The sequence below is a fragment of the Chrysemys picta genome, chromosome 7, assembly GCF_011386835.1.
Source record: "Chrysemys picta bellii isolate R12L10 chromosome 7, ASM1138683v2, whole genome shotgun sequence".
NCBI classification, from domain to species: Eukaryota; Metazoa; Chordata; order Testudines; family Emydidae; genus Chrysemys; species Chrysemys picta.
In genome coordinates, this window is record NC_088797.1 from 31,004,663 (window position 1) to 31,023,523 (window position 18,861).

The 18,861-nt window shown below is 60.7% G+C and overlaps 2 protein-coding genes across 7 annotated transcripts; one reads left to right on the forward strand and one right to left on the reverse strand.

The window, feature by feature from the left end:
- The first annotated feature begins 738 nt into the window (after window positions 1-738).
- LOC101950054 (dual specificity protein phosphatase 10-like) lies at window positions 739-12,176 on the forward strand. Of its 2 annotated transcripts, none has more exons than XM_005305565.4 (4): window positions 739-918; window positions 5,652-6,826; window positions 8,633-8,965; window positions 9,813-12,176. In XM_005305565.4, exons 2-4 carry the CDS (start codon window positions 5,665-5,667, stop codon window positions 10,082-10,084), a joined length of 1,767 nt encoding a protein of 588 aa, XP_005305622.1. In that variant the 5' UTR covers window positions 739-918; window positions 5,652-5,664; the 3' UTR covers window positions 10,085-12,176. The 2 variants fall into 2 exon arrangements, with proteins under 2 accessions (XP_005305622.1, XP_065409062.1); XM_065552990.1 differs by lacking the exon at window positions 739-918 and adding an exon at window positions 1,512-1,653.
- On the reverse strand, window positions 10,549-18,771 carry SPINDOC (spindlin interactor and repressor of chromatin binding). 5 transcript variants are annotated; one of them, XM_042849711.2, is made up of 8 exons: window positions 18,619-18,771; window positions 16,362-16,548; window positions 15,959-16,219; window positions 15,589-15,702; window positions 15,329-15,475; window positions 15,050-15,169; window positions 14,506-14,649; window positions 10,549-14,256 (listed from the first exon to the last, which is right to left on the reverse strand). In XM_042849711.2, the coding sequence occupies exons 1-8, from the start codon at window positions 18,688-18,690 to the stop codon at window positions 13,814-13,816; spliced, it is 1,488 nt and encodes a 495-aa protein (XP_042705645.1). In that variant the 5' UTR covers window positions 18,691-18,771; the 3' UTR covers window positions 10,549-13,813. The 5 variants fall into 5 exon arrangements, with proteins under 5 accessions (XP_042705645.1, XP_005305654.2, XP_042705648.1 ...); XM_005305597.4 differs by lacking the exon at window positions 18,619-18,771 and adding an exon at window positions 17,319-18,388; XM_042849714.2 differs by lacking the exons at window positions 15,959-16,219; window positions 18,619-18,771 and adding an exon at window positions 17,319-18,390.
- Between the last annotated feature and the right edge of the window lie 90 nt (window positions 18,772-18,861).

Consider the following 18,861-nt stretch of genomic DNA (forward strand, 5'->3'; position numbering starts at 1 on the left):
GGATGTGTATGGGCATTGATAGGTAGATAAATAGATGTGTGGGGGATGGATGGATGGAGATCTGGTTAGATGGATGTGCATGGGGATGAATGGATAAATAGATCGACTTGGATGGATGGATGGATCTAGGGGACCTATGGGGTTAGGTAGATCGGTTGCTGTCTATGGGAGTGGACGGATGGATCTAGGTCTCTACGGGGTTAGGTAGATCGGTCGCTCTCTGTGAGAGTGGATGGATCTGGGTCTCTACATGATTTGGTAAATCAGTTGCTCTCTGTGGGATGGATGGATCTGGGTCTCTACGAGGTTCGGTAGATCAGTCGCTCTCTATGGGGATGGAAGGATCTGGATCTCTATGGGGTTAGGTAGATCGGTCACTCTCTATTGGGGGTGGATGGATCTGGGTCTCTATGGGTTAGGTAGATCAGTCGCTCTCTATGGGGGTGGATGGATCTGGGTCTCTTTGGGGTTAGGTAGATCGGTCACTCTCTATTGGGGGTGGATGGATCTGGGTCTCTATGGGGTTAGGTAGATCGGTCCGTGTGTTTCTCCAGCGCCCTCCCCCGTGGACAGACAAACACACAGACAGGGCCAAGGGGGGCTCCTTCCTTCCTTTCACAATGAAGCCAGCTTGGGTCACGTGCCCCTGTGCTTCACCATCCCGGAGATCCGGGCTCGCTCTCATTGGCTACAGATGATGTCACCCCCCATAGCCCCTCCTCCTCCTCCTCTTCCTGCTCCCCCCCCCATCAAAGCAAGGCTTCAACACCAGATAGTGGTGAGGGTGGGGGGAGTAAATAGACAACCCGGGGGGTGGAACCTGCCTGGGCATTGGGGGGACGCAGGGGCTGGCTTCCAAGGACCCCCCTAACCCTCTACTCACATGGGCATGAGCCACAGCGTAGGGATCTGATGCAGGTAAGAGGGTGGCTGGGTATCTTGTACCCCCTCACCCCTGGGGACATGGGGGGCTCTGACTGGCACTCAGTGGTGCTAGGGGGTTGGCACGGAGGCTGCCTCTCCCCGGGGGATTTGTTTTGGGAAGGGGAACGTTCTGGGCAAAGGGGGGGGGCAAACATCTGGCTGGCTCAAGGGGGCCGGGGTGCGAACATGCGGGGGAAGGGCGCAGCGCTTTGTGGGCAAGGGTGCAAAGATTTGGAGGTGGGGTAGAGGCGTGTGTGTGTGGAGAGAGAGAGAGAGAGAGAGAGGAGACATCCCCGAAAGTGGTGACCCCCCAGCGTAGGGGTTCCTAGCATGGTAGCAGCTTGGGGGTGTATTGTAAAACAGCTGGTGGGGGGGGGGCGCCAATCTGGAGCGGGGGCGCCGGGCGCTAATGAAGGAAGCTGGGGCAGGGGACCGGTTGGAACCAGGGAAGGGTTAAGCTGTCAAAGGTGGTGACTGGCAGCCAGAATGGCGTGGGGTGGGGGTGGGGGGATCCTGCTGTCTAAACGGGGGGGACACGGGGAGGAGGGGTGCGGGAGCGGGGACACCCAGCAGAGCGTGTGGTGGCTGGCAGCACGTCTTGTTACGGCAGAGCTTTGGGGCGCGTGGGAGGGGAAGGCTGGAGCCGCGATCAGGGGTGACAGACGGGCTCCCACTCCGGGCAGGGAATGCCAGGCGGGGGCAGGATAGAGAATCGTGATGCCAGGACAGGTGATGCCAGGCTGGAGGGATGATGCCATGCTGGGGAGACGGGGGGCAATTCCAGGCTGGAAGGGGTGATGCCATGTTGGAGACATGTGGGGGCAATTCCAGGCTGGAGGGGGTGATGCCATGTTGGAGAGACGGGGGGGGGGGCAATTCCAGGCTGGAGGGGGTGATGCCATGTTGGAGAGATGGGGGGGCAATTCCAGGCTGGAGGGGGTGATGCCATGTTGGAGAGACGGGGGGGGGGGCAATTCCAGGCTGGAGGGGGTGATGCCATGTTGGAGAGACGGGGGGGGGGGGGACAATTCCAGGCTGGAAGGGGTGATGCCATGTTGGAGAAATGGGGGCGCAATTCCAGGCTGGAAGGGAGTGATGCCATGTTGGAGAGACAGGGGCAATGCCAGGCTGGAGGGAGTGATGCCATGTTGGAGAGACAGGGGCAATGCCAGGCTGGAGGGAGTGATGCCATGTTGGAGAGACAGGGGCAATGCCAGGCTGGAGGGAGTGATGCCATGTTGGAGAGACGGGAGCAATGCCAGGCTGGAGGGGACCAGAGGCAAAGCAAGATTGCAGGAGTGGGTGGCTGCAATGTCAGACTACGGGGGGGGATGGATGTGGGGTGATGGCAGGCTGGGGGGGGCCATGGCAGACTGGGGAGACGGGGAGCAATGCCAGGCTGGGGGGATGGGTGGCAATGCCAGACTGGGGGTGCAGGACAAGTGTGATGTCAGGCCTTGGAGGGGTCTGAGTGGGATCCTGCAGCTGCAGGTGGTAACTGGGTTCATGGCTCAGTGCCATGGTGGGAGTGGGGGTATTGTCAGTCTGTCCGGCTGTGACCTTACCTTACAGGGAGCTGGGAGGCCCGTGGGACCTTGTGCCCACTCTGTGCTCAGCGCTGCAGTGACACAAGGGGTTATTTTTGGGTTGTGATACCATATTCAGGGGCTCAGGAGGGAAGTTACTGGTGGCACTCCTGGGGTTGGCCAATGAGCTCCTGGTCTTTACACCCCCACCCCCACATGAGCCGTGTACATGAGCATGAAAATGACTGCTGGAGGAACATGCATGATTGCACTCACCTATGCTGTGACACACACACACACACGCACACGCCCATGCTCAGGTATACAAAAATAGACACCCACCATAACCTGCAAAGCTTGCACAAACACACACAAAACACGCAAAGTGTGCACGCACACCCTCACCAACCACAACACACCCTCCACAACAAGCCAAAGCTTGCAAAGTGCACACACCCACCAGAATACACATTCACCACATCATGCACAAGTGCACAAACACAGACTCGCACAACTCAGCATGCCAAAGCTTGCACACAGATGCATCCTAGCATTGGTGCATGCTCACACCACAGCACGCAAAAAAAGTGCACATGCAACATACAAAAGCTTGCATAGGTACATATCCCACAGTGTACACTCCCTCCCCCCCATGATGAGCCCATGCAGCCCGCTCAGCATGCGTATACACACACATGCCTGTCCTGACACACACAGACACCCAACCACCTCATGCTCTTGTTAATTACCCCCAATCTCTCCATCAGAGGCAGGCAGCTGCCCACCAAAGAGCCACATGCTCCCAGCACTGGGATTATTTCTCAGCTTGGAATGGGGCAAAATGTGGGAGAGGGTACACCCACCCTATGTGGAATGGGGGCTGTAGCTCTACTATGGGTGTGTGTGCAGGGAGATGGGAGGGGAGGGCTGGGGGTAAGCGAGTAGGAGTAGTGGCATGGGGACAGGAGCTGGAGGGGGGTCTAGGGACAGGAGGAGACTGTAGCAGGAAGGTGGGGTGGGGGGCAGAGGGGCAGGAGGAGCTGCGCAGCATTGCCCCTGTCCCTTCCACCACCCCCAGCTAGAAAAGCAGTCCGGTCCCTAGCCAATCAGAATTTCTGCAGGTGGAAGAACAGCCCTCTCCCCAACCAGTCAGAATCCACGGGGAATCTTTACTGTTGATTGGCTAGCAATGAGTATCACATACTGGGAGATGGGGTGGCCAAGGATACAGCCCCTTGTCCCCAAGAGCTGGGGGTGCTTTGGTTCAAGGGATTAGGGCTGCCCCCTGCTGACAGAGATGGGGACAGCTGTCTGAACAGTCCCCTGCCCTCCCACCTCACTCTGCCCAGCACAGCACTTCTGGGGCCAACTGGTGAGCTCACCCCCGGGTGGTAACCTGAGGAAGCACGAGCCCCTGTCGGGCGCTGCCAGCCCCTGAGCTCAGCTGGGTATTTTTAGAAGTGCCGTGATTTTGCTTTTCAGGGAGGGACTAAACATGTTGCCCCAGGGACCTGGACTCACCAGCTAAAGAGCAGAGCATGTGGGCATGCATTGGGGTGAGCGTGCACCAGTATGAGTGTGCACTGGTGTGTGCATGGGCGTGCACTGGGATGAATGTGCACCAGTTTGTGTGCTCTGATGTAAGTGTGCCTATGCATGCACTGAGGTGGGTGTGCACCAGTATGAGTATGTGCCCTGATGAAGTGTGCCCTGGTGAGAGCAGGCACTGACGTGAGCACACATGTCCATGAGTACAAATGTGAGTGTGTATGGGGGTGAGTGCTGGGGGTGTATGTGAGTTTGACTTCACATAGGCGTGTGCGTGCATGGAGGTGAGTGTGCATACAAATGTGCATCTGTGCGTGTGTGTGTGTCTGAGTGCGTGTGCTGGAGAGCGTGCATCTGTGTATGCGTGTGGCTGAGTGTGCAGGAGTGTGTGAGCCCATAGGCCTATGTATAGCTGCGACTGTGCATGGCTTTCCTCTTACGTGGATGCACGTGGGTGTCCTTAAGAGTAGCTCAGCCCGGGCCCTGCAGCCCTCGATAGCCCCTGGTCTGTTGGGGAAGGATCCCAGGCTAGAAGGGCACAGACACTCCTCTCTAGTGAGGGGGAACCCCCACCCCCAGTTCTGTCCCTCACGTTCCCCCCGCTGCCAGAGGCGCTGATGGGAGTAGCCGGCCCTGTCACCCCGCTTTAGAGCAGAGCTGCTGTCCTGGAGGAGCATGGGGAGCGAGTGCTCTGGGGCTGGCCAGATGTGGGACAGAGTTACGGGGGAATGCTGACACAAGGCAGGGGGTTGTGGGGAAAGCAGAGACCATTACAGGTGGGGGGGAGGGGATGGAGAGGGAGTCAGAATGGAAGTGGGGATGGGGCATGGACCCTCACTGGGAGACAAAGAGAGGAGTGGGGGGAGATCAGAGTCGCTCTGGGGGCAGGGGCTGTGTGAGGATGGGGGGATGGAGTGCTGGTGTGCGGGTAGGCTGGGTTGGGGGACACAGAGTGTAATTTCCCACATGATTCCTTCATGGCCCCAGTGGGATACGCTTTCCCCCAGGAGCCCTGCACCCTGGCCACGTGGGTGATGTGGGGCTGCTGGTAGCCCGAGCCCCCCAAGGCATAGGGGAGGGGGGGGGTTAAATCTCTGCTGGCGCAGAGAAGGGAGACGAATTGGACTCTTTGAAGCTTACTCAGCCTCAGGGGAGCATGGGGTGCTTGGAACTGATAAGGGACCAAAATGGGGGAGGGGGGGAATCTGCAACCAGGAGCTTGGATCAGGAGGGCCTGCCCAGAGCACCCCCCAACCCATCTACTCTCCCTGCCCCCCAATTGCTATGGTTTATATAGGGACCTCCTTCCCAGCACTGGGATGCAGGCACCTGAGGGGGAGGGAAGGGGACTATTTAACTGCAAAGCCAATAGGGAGCCAGGACTCTAGTGCTCCTCCCCCTGACCCTGGCTGCAGTGACTGGACCTCATCTGAAATATCAGAGCCAGAGTGTGAAGGGTTAAAAAACTTTTGGAAGGGTGTGAAATGAGTTTACAGGGTCTCAGCCCTGGTGCCCATAGCATGGGGGGCGGGGGGTTGCACAGGGAGGCACAGCTTGGTTGGGATGTGGGGAGGATCGCTGGTGTGGGGACCACCCCTCTGTGCCCCTTTAGTATCCCACACACCCCTGACCCTCTCTCCCCCCTCTCTGCAGGTCACCCTTCCCAATGCCTCCCTCACCCCTGGAAGACCGCCTCTCCGTCCTCCAGCGCCCCAAGACCTTGGCTTTGCGCCTCAATCACAGCTTCCCTGCCGACAAGCAGCTCCTGTCGCCCCGGGTGCGGAGACCCCCGAGCCACCCACCCCCTAAGGACCGAACCGGGGCTGCCCCACCCTATCAGGAGTCCCAGGCCTGCCTCCCACCTCCCCACTCCCACACCATCGACATCAAGCTGACGGTGGGGGCTGGGCAGAGCCGGGCACGCGATCGCAACCTCTCCCTGCAGCTCGACCTCCAGCAGGGCAGCAGCAGGTCCTGCGGGGGGCCGGAGCTCAAGGTGCTGCTGCCTCAAGCCAAGCTCAAGAAGCGCTGCTTTAAGGAAAACTCACGGCCGGCTGGGGGGGACACCCCGTCACCTGCTTCCTCCTGCCTCTCCAGCCCCAGAGTGGGCACCATGCACCCCTTGAAAGGCGGCTGCCGGGGCTGCTGGCGCTTGATGCGCTGCGACGACACCAGCCCCAAGCCGGGGCTGCGCTCCCTGGGGTGCCTGTCGTGCCGCTCCAGTCTAGCCTCCCTCAGCTGCTCCCCGCCCTCGGTCAAGAAGCTGGGGTGCTTGCCCTGTACCCCGTCAGCCCTCAAGTCCCTGGCCTGCCTGGCATGCAACCCCTCAGTCAAGTCGGTCAGTTCCTCCTGCAGCTTCTGCAGCAGCGACCCCATCGTGGCCTACGACCCCCCAGCCAGGGGCTCGCCCCCCTCCAGCTACGACGAGGATGACTACAGCGTGCGCACCATCTGGCCCGAGGAGCTGGCCAAGAAGATGAGCCGTTCCCGCACCCAGCAGCAGGGGGCACCACTGATCCTGGATTGCCGCAACCTGATGCAGTACACCAAGAGCCAGCTGCAGGGCGCCATGCACTTCAGCGTTTCGGATGCGGCCGGCAGGCGGCGCCTCCAGCAGGGCAAACTGGCCGTGCTGGACTTCATGGCCTCCAAGGACCCCCACGACTCCCTGCAGCGCCTCTGGCCCAAGGAGCAGCAGAACGGCTGCTGTGCCGCAGTGGGGGAGACCCCTGCCCCTCCGGCCCCTCCCGAGCCCCCCAAAACCCTGCCCGCCCAGAACCTCCACCTGGTGCTGGACTCGCTCAATAAGGAGGTGCAGGGCAGGAGAGGTAGGTGGGCATGTGGTGACAGTGGTGCCAAGGGGGTGGGAGGTGGCAGGCTGTGGTGGGCATGGTGCCCCACCCTCTGGCAGGCTGCAGGGGGTTGGATGGGGGGAGGATGGACAGGGGGGATGCACAGAGGGGAGAAGAGAGAACCTGTCTTCTCAAGCATGCCTGTCCTGGCTGAGACCTGACAGGGCTTCTCACAGAGATTCCTAGGGCTGGGGAGAGATTTCCACCCCCAGCCAAGACCCCTCCCAGTGCACCCTCCCCTCTCCCAGGCTTGACCCCCAGACCCCTTGCAGTCCCAAACCCTCCAGCTCCTGCACAGTGCGCCCTGCCTTCCCTTCCTGCCCCCCAGCCTTGTACTGCCCCTCCCATAGCCTCCCCTCATCCCCTAGCGCAGGACCCTCTGACCTCATCCCAGCAGGATCCATAGGGAACAGATGGTGGAGTTAAGGGGGGGGGGGGTTAGTGCAGCTGTCCCAGGCTCCCCCCCTCCCCCACCTGCTCTGAGCCTGTTGAGCGGGATTGATCTCAGCCCAGCTGGTGACATGACATCACTCCCCTCACTGCCCCTCCCCCATTCCCTGCTGGGGCACTGACAGCCATTGGACAAAACTGTGACCCCCGTTTGTGATGGGAGCCAGGCACTGGGCTACTACCATCCCCCAGCTCCCCTAGTTCCATTGGCCCTTCCCCCCAGATCCCCCCTCCCATACATGTCTCTCCCCCCAGCATCTCCCTTCCCTGTCCCTTCCCTCCAAATTCCCCCCCTCCCTCCACCCCAGCTTGGGCCCACAGAGAGACTCTGCCACATTTTATCCAGCTGGCCTTAGGGCGCTGACTGCACCCCCAGCCCAGCCCAACAGTGCTCGCAGGCTGCAGAGTCAGGGTGGATGTGGGGGGGGTGCCAGCCCTGGGGGAGGGCAGTCAACAGAACAGGGAAATGGTGACATTTTCTATATCCCCTTGTGCAGCTCAGAATTTGGAGTGAAGGGTTGAAGGGAGAAGATCAGAGATTGGGGGTTAGTCTGGGTGGGGGTAGTTCAGGGCTTGAAGGTCAGTGTTCGGGGTCTTTGGGGTCAAAGGTCAGGGACTGGGGTGCATGGTGTGCTTGGGGTGAGGGTTCAGGGCTGGGGGGACTGAGGCGCTGAAGGTCGGGGTGGAGGAGGTTTGCAATCCGGCTGGGTTGAAGGTTCCAGGGCTGTAATTTGAGCTGAGTTATTAGGCAGGTGTTTGGCTCAGGCCAAGTTTGGGGGATTCATAAAAGCTGTCGGGCTGGGAGGGTCTGGGGTGAGTTTCTAGTCTGGAGATCAGGGCAGAGTAGGAGGGGCTGAGTTTCAGGAGTTCTCAAGGGATGGTTTCAGCTGGGGAAGGCTGAGTGTGGGTGGTCAGAGTGGGGAGTCAGGCAGAGAGGATCTGGATTTGGGGCCTCAGGCCAGAGGGGTTCTGAGTTTGGTGATTCACAGGCTGGGGGGCTCTGAATTTGGGCCAGTCTGAATTTGGGGCATCAGTTGGGAGGCTTCTGAGATTGGGGGTTCACAGGCTGAGGGTTTGAGTTCAGGGGATTCAGGCCAGGGGCAGCTGAGTGTGGGGGTTCAGAGGCCAGAGGTTTGAGTTTTGGGGATTCAGGCCAGGGGCAGCTGAGTGTGGGGGTTCAGAGGCCAGAGGTCTGAGTTTAGGGTATTCACAGTCCGGGGTCTGAGTTTAGGGGGTTCACAGGCCAGGGGTCTGAGTTTAGGGGATTCAGGACAGGCACAGTACTGAGTGTGGGTCCATGTGCCCCCTGTGATGTTGAGCCGTTGCCTGCAGGGAGTGTGGTGGTGCCGCCGTCAGAGCCGCTGGAGGAAGCTGGGGGGGTCCTGGAGGGGGTGGACGGGGACCCTGGGGGGCCACCCCTCACCCCCGACCTGGAGAGCGCCGAGCTGAGCCCCATCCTGCCCTTCTTGTTCCTGGGCAACGAGCGCGACGCACAGGACCTGGAGCGGATGCTGAGCCTCAACGTGGGCCATGTGCTGAACGTCACCACCCACCTGCCCCTCTACCACGCCCAGAGTGGGCACCTGCGCTACAAGCGCCTGCCCGCCACCGACAACAGCCGCCAGGACCTGCGCCAGTACTTTGAGGAGGCCTTCGAGTTCATCGGTATGGGGGGCAGCTTGGGAGCGGGGCTGGGGTGGTGTCCCCAGGAGTAGAGGGGGTTGGGGACAGGAGCTGCACCCACCCTGAACACTGCACCCCTCCAACCTGAGGAGATGGGCCAGCATGGCTGGGGGGATAGCTCAGTGGTTTGAGCATTGGCCTGCTAAACCCAGGGTTGTGAGTTCAATCCTTGAGGGGACCACTTAGGGCTCTGGGGCAAAATCAGTACTTGGTCCTGCTAGAGAAGGCAGGGGCTGGACTTGATGACCTTTCAGGGTCTCTTCCAGCTCTATGAGATAGGTATATCTCCATATATTTTATATTTATTTATATTTAATGCAGGGGATTGGGTTGAGGGTATGCAGGGGATTGGGGGTGCTGGGCATAGTGGGGGTGCAGGGGATTGGGGGTGCTGGGCAGTGGGGGGCTTAGGGGATTGGGTAGCAGGGTTGGGGTATGCAGGTGTTGGGGCAGGGGGTGCTGGGCATAGTGGGGGGTGCAGGGGATTGGGTAGCAGGGTTGGGGTATGCAGGGCATAGTGGGGGGTTCAGAGGATTGGGCAGCATGTTGGGTGTGCTGGGCACAGTGGGGGGTTCAGGGGATTGGGTAGCAGGGTTGGGGATGCAGGGCAGAGTCAGGGGTTCAGGGGATTGGGTAGCAGGGTTGGGGATGCAGGGCAGAGTCAGGGGTTCAGGGGATTGGGTAGAAGGTTGGGGGTATGCAGGGGGTTGGGGTGCAGAGGATAGGGTAGCTGGGCTGGTGGTGCTGGGGATAATGGGGGCTGGAGAGGGTTTGGTGCAGGGCTGGACCGGTAAGAGGTGCTGACCCCCCATCTCTCCCCTTCCCCCAGAGGAGGCACACCAGCGGGGGAAGGGTGTGCTGATCCACTGCCAGGCGGGTGTCTCACGCTCAGCCACCATCGTCATCGCCTACCTGATGAAGCACACGCTGATGACCATGAGTGACGCCTACAAGTACGTCAAAGGCAAACGCCCCATCATCTCGCCCAACCTCAACTTCATGGGGCAGCTGCTGGAGTTCGAGACGGATCTCAACGCAGGGGTCACCCCCCGCATCCTCACCCCCAAGCTCAAGCTCACTGGGGTGGAGACCGAGGTGTGAGGGGGGCCTGGGCTGGACCAGGCCACCCATCTCAGGGCGGGGAGGGGAGGGAAGGGGAGTGTGTGCAATAACTGGACAGACGGACAGGCTTCCAACAGGCCAGGTCTGGGGGCCAGATACCAGGGCACCAGTGCCCATCCTGCCCACTTGTGCCCCATGTGCCGCCAGGTGCCCGTTGATAGAGGGCTGAGGAGAGGGGCCAGTTTTTACCCCAGTTTTTAATCCCTGCGTGTGCGTGCGGTGGCGAGGGCTGTTGCCTGCTATTTACTGGGATGTGTGTGTATATTTTGGGGGTCCCCGTGGCCTGTTGCTCCCTTGGACTCTCCGCTCTGGGTGCTGCTTTGCTGAAGTCCACTGCGGAGAAGGGGGGCTCTACAGGGATTTGGGAGGGACACAGGCCAGCCCCCCCCAAAACAAACAAACAAACAAAAACAAAAAACTAGCAGATTTTTTTGAAAACTCAGGACGATCACAGACTTTCTTCCAGACTGATTCACAGCGCCAACATGGATGGAGTTTGGGGGCCCCCATAGCCTCCCCACCCTATATTCTTTGGACTCTGCTGCTCCATACCTGACCGTCAACCTGTTATACTGACTGATGTCTTAAAATGACAGTAGCACCTTTCCTGTGTACATGGAGGGGGAGGGGATTACATTGGACGGGGAGGTCTCCTCCCCCAGTGCCCAGTGTAGGAGAGATACCCCCCCACACACTCCCTCCAGGGCAATACAATTTAGTAAATCAGAATAGTCTTCCATTAGGGCATATTTATTTTTAAAGACTTGGGGAGGGGCTCCAAAGTGGGGGGTGCCTCCTTTGCTTTTGTACCATGCTGGTCCATTTAATGAGGCTGCTGGTTACTGTCTCTTTAAGATGCCCTCCTCTGGGGGAAGGGTGAGATTTGGGGGGTCTGGGGAGAATTATGGGGAGGGGGGGTTCTTATTTATCTGAGATGTAATAGGAGTTTTTGGCTTTTAACCCTTTCTTCTCCCTCCTCCCCCAAATGGGGGGGCCTCTACAGTTAATGGTCACACAAAATCCAGGGGAGGGGGAATTTCTCTTCCCCCCATTTTAATGTCTTCCAGCCCCTCCCCCTTCTTTCCAGTGCTAAGTTTGGCTCCCCCCCACCATGGAGGGTACAGATATGAGGGGTGGGTGGGAGTGTGGAGGAGCCAAAAATGAAGGGATGGGGACAGTTTCTGTTGGGGAGTGACAGCAAAGAGGGACCCCTCCCCCTGCACAGAAAGAGGCACTTCCCACATTCCCCCCCACCCCACCATATGCACACTCATCCACACCCCCTCTCAGGCAGCCCTGCACACATACTGCCCACAGCCCCTGTGACCCGGGCACACCCCACAGGAGCCCCCATACATGCACCCCCCCCCCCCGAGCCATGGACATGTGCCCCCTTGTGCCCTCATGAGTTCCCAGGTGCCCCAACACCCCAGCTGGAGCTTCAACCACAGGGAGGGACCCATGGGGTCCAGCTCTTAAAGCTGGAGCCGTTCTGCTGGCTGAGCTGTAAGGCCCAGCTGTTAGCTAAGGCTGCAGCGGGGGCTAGTCAGGGCCCAGCCCCCACTGGAGGAAGGCAGAGCCCCACCCAGGGCAAGAGTGGGTCAGACATGTAGGGGCAGCCATGCAAGTGCATGAACCAAAGCCCCCCACGCACTCACCTGCCCCACCCCCATTACACACACATTCACAAACCCCCCTCTTCTCCCCGCAGACACCGCTCTCCCCATTCACGCAATCCCATCCTGACACAATCACACCCCTGTCTGCCCCAGAGCCAGTCATGCAACCCCCCCCTGCCCTGCCCTGGCAGCTGGCTAGGGGGCACTGCACAGCCAGGGGCTAGCGAGCGTGCAGCAATCCCTGCCCCCTCATCCCCCAGGGTGGAGGCTCGTATCGGGCTCCCCCCTTTTCCCCACGGATCTCAGAGCTTTGTATTTAAAGAGGCTCTCCCACCCCCAGGCATAGGAGCTTGGAGTGGGGGGGAGACTCTGCTGTTTCTCTTTGGAATTTGTCTTCATTATTTATTGAGGCCAGGAATAATTTATTAAATGTGGATTCATTTTTGTAACAAGGCTGCCATGTGCTCCATTGGGGGGTGGGAGGGACTTGGGAGGGGACGGGGAGATCTGCGATATGGGGGGGCCTGGAATGGAGGCACCCCCTGGTCACCCCCGTCCTGCAGCACAACCTCACCTAGAGGGATGGGAGCCCCCCCCGACACTTCTGCACACCAGGGTTGAAGGGGCCAGCCCCCACGCGTGCAGGACATGCTCTGTGTGGGGCTGCGCTAAAGCTCAGCCAGGGGGCGGTAGGGTGACCAGACAGCAAGTGTGAAAAATCGGGACGGGGGTGGGGGGTAATAGGAGCCTATATAAGAAAAAGACCCAAAAATCAGGACTGTCCCTATAAAATCGGGACATCTGGTCACCCTAGGGGGCGGGCAATTCGGCTGCTAAATGGCTGTTGGCGAGATAGACCCTCCTCCTTTGGCCATGGGAGCCCCCAGCTGGGCTCCAGCCTGGAGGAGAGGTGGCACAGGCCAAGCGGCCTCCAAACAAGGAGAGCGCCAAGCCTGCCTAACACCCACTGACCCCAGCCTAGTGCCCCCCACCTCACCATTCCACCCCCTCCCGAGTCCTGCCCCCATCACCTCCCCACCCCCAAGACAGCCTCTGCCCACCCCCATCCAAGCCCCAAGCCTTCCCAGTGATGACCCGGCTGGAATGAAGGGGCTTGCAGCCACTGGGATGGTGCATGAGCTGGGCCGGAATCCAGCTCCCATAGGGGGCAGCAAACAACCAGCAGCACCCGGGACGGTGAGGGCTCCTCCCTGCTCCAGGAGAGGGGCTGGAGACAAGCGCAGGATGCGGGGTCAGGGCACTCCAAGGATTAAATGCCACTCAACTTCATCAAAAATAATTTATTGCTCCTGGCTCTATTTACATTCTGTGGGGGTGCCCTCATGTGGCTGCTCTGGGTAATTGCAGGGGGCATTCATCCCACCCCTGCCTAGGCAAGGGTGGAGTGGGAGAGATGGGAGCTTGCTGCCCCCTGCAGTTGGGGCTATAATGCAGCTTAGGGAGGGCCAGTTGGCACTGTGCCCCAGCACTCCCTGCCCCCACTGGCAGGGGGCACAAGGACAGGTATTTCGAGGGGAACAGTGCCAGGGGGCAAGGCGGCGCTGGATTCCCCCAGGCATGGAGGGAGAATGCTGGACAAAGGAGGCAGAGATCAAAGGCCAATTCCATAGGGTGGGGGACACCTATAGTGGGGAGGGTTGGGGGTGTGTCTCAGTATCCCTGTATGGCTGGGTCGATCGGGAGCGTCCTACCTCACCCCCCCCCCCCCAAGATGCTCCTGCCCCCCCGCAGGTCACCCCCGGCAGTATGTGGGCAGCCTCCCCTGTGGCACCCTGTGCTGGGGTGGAGCAGGGACAGGTCCCCATTCCCCCTTCAGCCTCACTCCTTCCCCATAGCGCCCCATGCTGGGGTGGAGCAGGGACAGGTCCCCATTCTCCCCTCAGCCTCACTCCTTTCCCTGCAGCGCCCCGTGCTGGGGTGGAGCGGGGGCAGATCCCTGGGTCGCTATTCCCTCTTCAGCGCCCCATGCTGGGGTGGAGTGGGGACAGGTCCCTATTCCCCCCTCAGCCTTACTCCTTCCCCTGCAGCGCCCAGTGCTAGGGTGGAGCAGGGGCAGGTCCCTGGGTCGCTATTCCCCCTTCAGTGCCCCATGCTGGGGTGGAGCGGGGACGGGTCCCCGGGTCTCCCACACCTCACGAATGGCCCGGCGCACCCCCCGAGGCAGGTGCAGGGTCTCGGCATGGCACTGGCGGATGTGGCGCATGACGGTGCCTAATCGAATAGGCAGCAGTGAGTACTCGCAGACCATGCACACCATGGTGCCAGCACCGGCATCGTAGTCCATCAGGAAGTCAGCACGCCATGCTGGGTCAAAGGGCTTGGCCTGGGGTGGGGAGGGTGCTGGTGGGGCCTTGCCCCGCGCCTGCCAGCTCTGCAGGGTGCAGCGGACAGTGCTGGGGCTCAGGCGGAGGCGCCGGGTGATGCCATGGTGAGAGTAGCCCTTGCGGCGGAGGCGGGGGACACCTGGGTCCAGATCCTGGCTGGGCAGCGCAGAGACGGGGCAGTTGCCAACTGCAGAGAGGGCAAAGGGTTAATGCTGAGAACCAGCAGCCAGCACTGAAAAGCAGCTAACTCTGGGGTGGGGGCTGTTTATACAGGCACCCGTCACCAGGCACTGAGATGCAGCTGCCTCTGGGGTGGGGCGTATAGGGGCTGTTAATATAGGGATCCCATGTCCAGCAGTAAGATGCAGCTGCCTCTGGGGTGGACTCTAGTGGGCCACTAGGGACTCTCCCCACTAACCCACCTTGCCACACTCACCTGGGTTCCCTGCGCCCCGTCTCACAGTCCCTGCTTTGCCCAGCTGCTTCTGTCTCTTCTCCAGTGCCTGGGTTTTGCTCCTGTCCCCTGGGCTTTTCCGTTCCTGGATGCTTGGATTCTTCCTTATTTCTCTCCCTCCAGAAGCTGCAGGCAGAGAGGGGTCAGCAAGGGGGGGGGGGGGGGGATCACTGTGCCTCCTCTCCCTTCACCACCCACCATGGGTGTCCTCCCCAGCTCTCCCAAGGCATGTAGGTTGGGAAGGGAGTGCCTGCCCCTTGTCTCCCCCCGGGTCAGGATGGAGTCACCAGTGGGTGTGAACTCAGCTGGCCTCCAGCCAAGGGGAACCAGCAAGGGGCAGCATCTGGGGCTGGGAGCTAGCTGAGATCCTGGAGGCTGATCTGTGGGGGCTGGGATGCAGCTGGGAACCTGGAGGGATAGGACAATGGGGGCAGAGGGAGGGGGGGGAAGAGGTGTGCCTTCAGCTCTGCTCTGGGGGAAATGGGGGTGGCTGCAGGGGACGCCCTCTTTCCTACAGCGCCCTCACCTGACTGGGGTCTGCAGTACAGCCTGAGCGTGAATCCGGCTGGGAAAGAACCGTCAGTGAAGAGGCGGATTTCGGGGGGCGCTGAGCTGGGGGCAGCCTCCTCTGAGGGGGACGTTGTCCCTGTGGGGAGAGACACAGCAGTAAGGGTGGGGTAGGGACTGAGAAAAAACCAAGATCCTGGCTCCCAGCTCCCCTGCTCTAACCCACAGACCCCACTCCCCTCCCCGGGAATTGAACCCAGGAATCCTGCTCCCTCTCCCCTCCACCCCTACCACTCACCTGGACTCACGGTGCCCCTGTCCCGTCCCTCACTCAGCTGCTTGCTCCTCCGCTCCCTGGCTGGTAGCGCCATGCCCTCCACAGGCCCCACGCTCTGTCGTCTCCTCTGGCCCCGTGGGCGCTGCCCAGGCTCCGGGGCCCTAGCATCTGCGATGAGACACCTGGTGTCACAAGAGGAAGCCCCAAAACAAAGGGGATGGGCACCCACATGGCTGAGCATGGTCCCTGACCCCCAGCACCCGCCCAGGCCTGGCACTCACCTGGGCGGGGGGCAGGGCGCCCTCTGGGCTGCCCACGTTTCCGGGTTACCGTCTGCTCCTCTGGGTCAATTAGAACCTCGATCTCGGCCGGTTCCCTGGCCCCATGGTACTGACCTAGAGGGGGAGTGAAATTCTGGGATGGCTGCATCACTCCCCGCCTGCTGGTGCCCTTCAATCCCAACCCATAGCCCTGCTCCCCCCCTGCCACAGCTCTCCTGGTGCCTCTTGCTCCTGGTCTGCAGCTGCCTGCTACCCCAGCCCTGTGCTCCTCCCCACCCCCACTCTGCTGATGCCCCTCAGTGCCGACCCACAGCTCACCTGCTACCCCAGCCCTGGGCCCCCCTGATGCAGGAGGGGCTGGGGAACATACCTGGGGTGCAGGGTGGGGGTGCCCCCTCGGGCAGGTTGCCCCCCTGGCTCCAGGCCTCCAGAATGTTGCGCTTCTCCTCCGGGCTGAGGCTCAGCGAGTGAGCGTGGTGCTGCAGAACATGCTCCCGGGCAGCACTCGGCCCACAGGTACCCAGGAAGGTGCCACAGACCATGCACACGGCCCCGCCGCGCCCCGGGCAGTCTCCCACTAAGTACTCCTGCTGCCAGGCCCTACCGGGCCCTGCCTCTGCTGGTGCTCCCCCTAGCCAGAAAGACAAAATGTGCTCAGGGGAGCGAGAACCCAGGAGTCCTTGGCACCCAGCCCCCTTAGCTCTCACCACTAGACCCCGCTCCCCTCCCAGAGCAGGGGCTAGAACCCAGAATCCTGACTGGAAAATCCATACCTCTGTCTAGAGGCTCCTTGTCAGCCTCCTCCAGCTTAACCCCGGGGGCGAGGCCACCCACGGGGGCACAGAGCTGGGCACAGGCTGCAATTGGCACTGGTTCCTCTGCCTCGCACTTCAGCGAGACGGCGATGTACTCCAGCCGGGGCACCTCTGCCTTCACCTCCATGGCTGGGCCTGGGCAGAGCTAGGAACAATGGGGGGAGGGGGTTAGTCAAGGCACTCAGGAGACCCCGCCCCACTCTAACCACTAGACCCCACTTCCCTCCCAGACCTAGGGAGAGAATCCAGGAGCTCTGAGCCCCTCCCTCCCTAGGCGCTGGCTGACCTTGGGCAGAGCTCCCCCACCTTGCCTTCTCTTTCACTGCCCCCAACCTCAAGGCCGCCCCCGCCCCCACCCCCTTCTTATCTCCAGCCACTCAGGCCTAGCAACAGCCCCTTTGTGCTCTTCTGTGGGAGGCAGAGTCCCAGCTATGGGACAACCCCATCCCCAGTCAGGCCACTGTGGCAGGGAACCCCCAAAAGGACACAGTGTCTTGCCCCTTTCTACCCTGGGAAATACATCCCTCTCCCCCCGCAATCCCTGTGAGCCTCCTCCCAGTCCCCCCACATCTGCTCACTGACCCCTGAACTAGGGGTGCTGGAACAATTTGTATAGTAGGGGTGCTGAGAGACATTGAACCAAATTGTAAACCCTATGGAAATTTCTTCAAGCACTCCCCACTCCAGCACCTAAGCCCTCAACACTTCATTTCCAACCTTCTTTCCCCACTGACCCTGGAAACCTCCCCTTCTTCCCAGACCCCCATAACCCTGGGCATCCCCTCTGAAGCCCCCGCCTTTTCAATTCCCCTGCTCTTGGGAGTGCCCCCCACCCCCAGGAACTGTTGGCCCCAATGACAGTTGGAGCCTTCCCTTCCCAAGTGTCCACCCCCACCCCCTTGACCCTGGGATCACCTCCAGATTCCCTCCTTCCTGGCCTCTCCAGTGACCCTGGGAGCCCAGCTGCTCAGTTGTCCCTTCATCCCCGTCTGCTGGCTGCCCCACACGGGATGGTTGCAGGGCCATCGGGCAGCAGGAAAAAGGAAGGGGGAGGGTCACTCCCACTGGAGCCTGTGTGGGGGCTTTAAGGCACCAGCTACAGGGGGGTTGAAGAGGCAGTGATCCTCTCCCAGAGCCAGGGAGGGAACCCAGGAGTCCTGACTCACTGGCTGAAAGATTCCAAGATGGACACGCCAGATTGCAAAAGATCCCAAAGTGGTTTATAACCAATGCACCAGGTACCAAGATGCAGCCACCTCAGGGGGGAGGAGGGGGCAGGGCACAGGGGCCGATTAATAACCAGACATCCTTTGCTATGGAAGAGGGGCCCTCAGAAGAGCAGACCAAGCTGCACCCCACCCTGCAGGAATAGAGAACCCACCGATCCTTCTATGGGTCTGGCCTCCTGCCCCCAATCCATGCACAATGACACCCCCTACTGCATCCCAGCCCTCTTCAATAATCCACTCTCTCCTCCAGCGTAACCTAGTCCGCACCTGGAACCCATTCTTCCCATGAGAGTCTGCTCAGTTCCCTAATTCTCCTCCTATAGGGCCACCCCACTGGATCCCAATGACCCCATGCTAAACCTTTGCAACTCTTCCCATATTGGATCCCACCCCCCGAGTGACCCGCACCATCCACTGGATCCTGATGTCAGCATCTTCTTCCTCCCCAGTGGGACCCACACCCCCACTCGATCCCAGCCCCTCTTTCCTCCCCAGTGTGACCTGTGCCTTCCACTGGATCCCATCCCCTCCCCGCATGTGACCCATTCATTCCACTGGATCCCAGACCCTACTTCTTCCCCAGTGTGACCCACACACCCACTGGATCCTAGCTATAGGTGCTGGAACTAGGGGGGTGCTGGGTAGCATCCCATGGCTTGAAGTGGTTTCCATCATATATGGGGTTTATAGTTTGATTCAATGGCTCTCAGCACCCCCACTATAAAATTATTCCAGCACCTCTGATCCCAGCCCCTCCTTCCTCCCCAATGTGACCCACACCCCCGCTTGATCCCAGCCCCACAGCACCCCCATTAGATCCCAGCGCCACCCGCACCCCCACTAGATCCCAGCCCCTCCCCCAGTCTCCCCGCTGGATCCCAGTCCCCTCCCCCAGGCCCCCCGCTGGATCCCAGCCCCCTCCCACCACCGGATCCCAGCCCCTCCCCCCGCTGCCGGATCCATCCTGGCGACCCCTCCCCATTCACCGGCTCGCGCTGCTGCTCCCGGGCCCGGCACCATAGAGTTTCGCGGAGGGAGCGGCACCACCCACCTCCCATCCAGCCCCCACAACCTCCCTCTCTATGGTCTCATTGTCCCGGCTCTCTTAGCTTGGGGCTCCCTCCATTGCGCACAGCCAATCGTGAGAAGCCCGCCGTCCTAAGCTCCGCCTCCTTCAGCGCCGGCCAACCAGTGCGCGGATACGGGAAGGAGTAGGAGGAGCCTGGGGG